Source organism: Alosa sapidissima, chromosome 17 (assembly GCF_018492685.1).
Source record: "Alosa sapidissima isolate fAloSap1 chromosome 17, fAloSap1.pri, whole genome shotgun sequence".
Taxonomy (NCBI): domain Eukaryota; kingdom Metazoa; phylum Chordata; class Actinopteri; order Clupeiformes; family Clupeidae; genus Alosa; species Alosa sapidissima.
Genome location: NC_055973.1, coordinates 4,740,490 through 4,742,989, shown reverse-complemented (window position 1 = coordinate 4,742,989; position 2,500 = coordinate 4,740,490). Strand labels below are relative to the sequence as shown.

Here is a 2,500-nt window from a genome sequence, read left to right as displayed (position 1 = left end):
TGTGTCTGTGTGTCTGTGTGTTTATGCATGTGAAACTGCTTTCTCTCCCCACAGTGTTTATTTTTAAGTCAGTGTAGTGTGTGATTGCATCTACATAACAACATTGTGTGTGTGTGTGTGTGTGTGTGTGTGTGTGTGTGTGTGTCTATGAGTGTGTGTGTGTGTGTGTGTGTGTGTGTGTGTGTATGTGTGTGTGTGTGTGTGTGTGTGTAGGGCCGTTTCAACTCTATATCTGTGGGGCAATTGGGTCCTTTTGAGTCCTTTGGAGAGGTGAGTGTCCTGATGGACCAGCCTTCTCCCTGCACCATCGTCACTCACACACCCGTGCAGGCAGGGATCATAACTCCTGACAAACTACAAGGTAAGCACACACACACACACACACACACACACACACACACACACACACACACACACACACTATATCTCGAAGACATAGGATACATATGTTAAGCAGCTTACCACTAACACCATTCATTCATTCATTCAAGTCTGATTAAGAATAAAATAATCTTCACAACTTTAGAAGTTGCTCCCTTGATGGGGATCATTCATTTCTAAAACTAGAGAAGTTACGGACCCTAAAGGCAGCATCCTGTAACAGTTTGCCACTTTTTGATATATGTTTTTTTTTTTTTTATATGCAACTACGTTTTGGTATTATCTTTAAATGTTTGGTGTAATATAGGACAGATGAACATGTTTGCTGTTCCCACTAGGTGTCCAGGCTTTGTACTGTGTACTACTGTATGGTTTGAGTCAGAACACACTGAGAAAATGTGCCATCATTCTTTAAAGCATGACATCATCAACCCCAACAATAGCCAAGACCCCAGTTAGCATGTTAGCTAGACTTTAAGCAGTGCCATATTGGCTCTGTGTAATGTTTTCAGGGCCTCTGCAGGCAGTTTAGCTAGGTAGCTTGTCATAATTTCTCTAAAAACCAGCTGCAGAGAATGATATATTAAAGACAATGAAGATGTTTGATTAGGTTTGCAAACATGTCTTTGGAGTGGGCTGAAGGAAAGGGAAGCACGGATGTTTAAACGTCTGGTACTTTGTTATGCTTCAGTATAAATGGCAGATGTTTCAATATTATTGAGTGGACTTAGACCTGCCAAACAAACCATAGATGGAGCATATATTAAGATAGCAGGAACAGGAGACAGGTCGTAAGATCAGTAAGCGCTGTTATGTCTGCATGCCAAGAACAAGGAGCCTATAAGACCTAGCATATCATTCCTCCAAAACCCTCGAGCCCTCAAGCCTCAGAGTGTACAGACGGCCCTAGACAACCGGCAAAGCTTTCGCTCTGATGTCACGTAAGTACACAACTTCTTGCGAGTAGACAAGTCGTGGAGAGCAGACCTCTGTCTCTCTCTCCCTAATTTGTAATGCTTATGCACATGTCTGTCCCCTCTGATCATGTGGAAGGCCTGACATCTCCGCTCCTCTCCTCTCCGCTCCTCCTCTGCTCCTCTGGCTTGCTGGCTCACACGGCCCTGGCTCTGCACGCTGGGCCTCCAGTGCGAGTGTTATGACATGGCGGGTGCCAAATCTAATAATAAGAAAGCTTAGCGCAGCACTGCCTGCAGGGCGACCTGCAGAGCTGCACGTGAGGAGACCAACACCCTTTGGACAGTGCAGTGCAGCGTGGTGCAGGCGTGGCCGCTTGGACCGCTTTCGGACTGACGGCAAAGACAAATCATGGAATATTGGAGCAGAGAGCGCGTCCTGCGATCTGCAGTCTGTTCTCCAAGGGCCTGAAGACTCTGGATCGTGTGACGGCGGGTGTTTGTGCGGGATTTCCCCTCTTTCTTTCTCTCTCTCTCTCTCTCTTGTTAGTCCCTCCTTTACTGGCTTAGCTTGAGGGGATGAGATAGCTCTCTCCATTCGCACGATCCCAGTCCTGCCAGCAGACAGGGGTCAGGTCATAACCCCAGAGGACACGTAGGAGGAGGAGGAAGAGGAGGTGCAGGAGGAGGAGGTGGTGGAGGAGGAGGAAGAAGAGGTGCAGGAGGAGGAGGTGGTGGAGGAGGAAGAAGAGGTGCAGGGGGAGGAAGAGGAGGAGGAGGTGATGGAGGAGGAGGTAGTGGCGGCGGTGGTGATTGCTGAGCTGAGATCTCCAGAACTGGAGAGGATTCAGCAAGCTCAGGAAAAACAGCTGATTCTCAAAGCCTGCACTAATAAGCAGAAGACTGGACCGATCGCGCGAAGCAGTTTCCCAGAAGAGTCCACTGTGTCTGATCGAATTTGAAATGCTTCTGAGAGCTGTCCAGTATAACTATCTTTGGCTATCAGTTTGACGTTCTGAATTGTAGTAGTAGCTAGAGCAACCAATGTCATGGCTCCAGTTTGGGTTGTTTTTGCTGGAAGATCTAGTCGTAAACGTGCAGCCTTTGAGGAACAGCATAATAGGATGTCCTTCACACACAAACACACACCCATGCACACATCTACATACACACAATCACACACATTTCAAAGCCTTTGAGGGACC

The 2,500-nt window shown here is 47.3% G+C and overlaps 1 protein-coding gene across 2 annotated transcripts in view; it reads left to right on the top strand.

The window, feature by feature from the left end:
* Positions 1 to 2,500, top strand: part of cnbd1 (cyclic nucleotide binding domain containing 1) — a 17,046-nt gene that overhangs the window by 12,265 nt on the left and 2,281 nt on the right. For both annotated transcript variants that reach the window (XR_006024535.1, XM_042067731.1), the window contains exon 10: positions 214 to 361. Coding sequence is in view for 1 of the 2 variants with exons in the window: in XM_042067731.1 (XP_041923665.1) it covers positions 214 to 361 (148 nt within the window). In the remaining variant the exon portion in view is untranslated. The remainder of the gene's footprint in view (positions 1 to 213; positions 362 to 2,500) is intronic.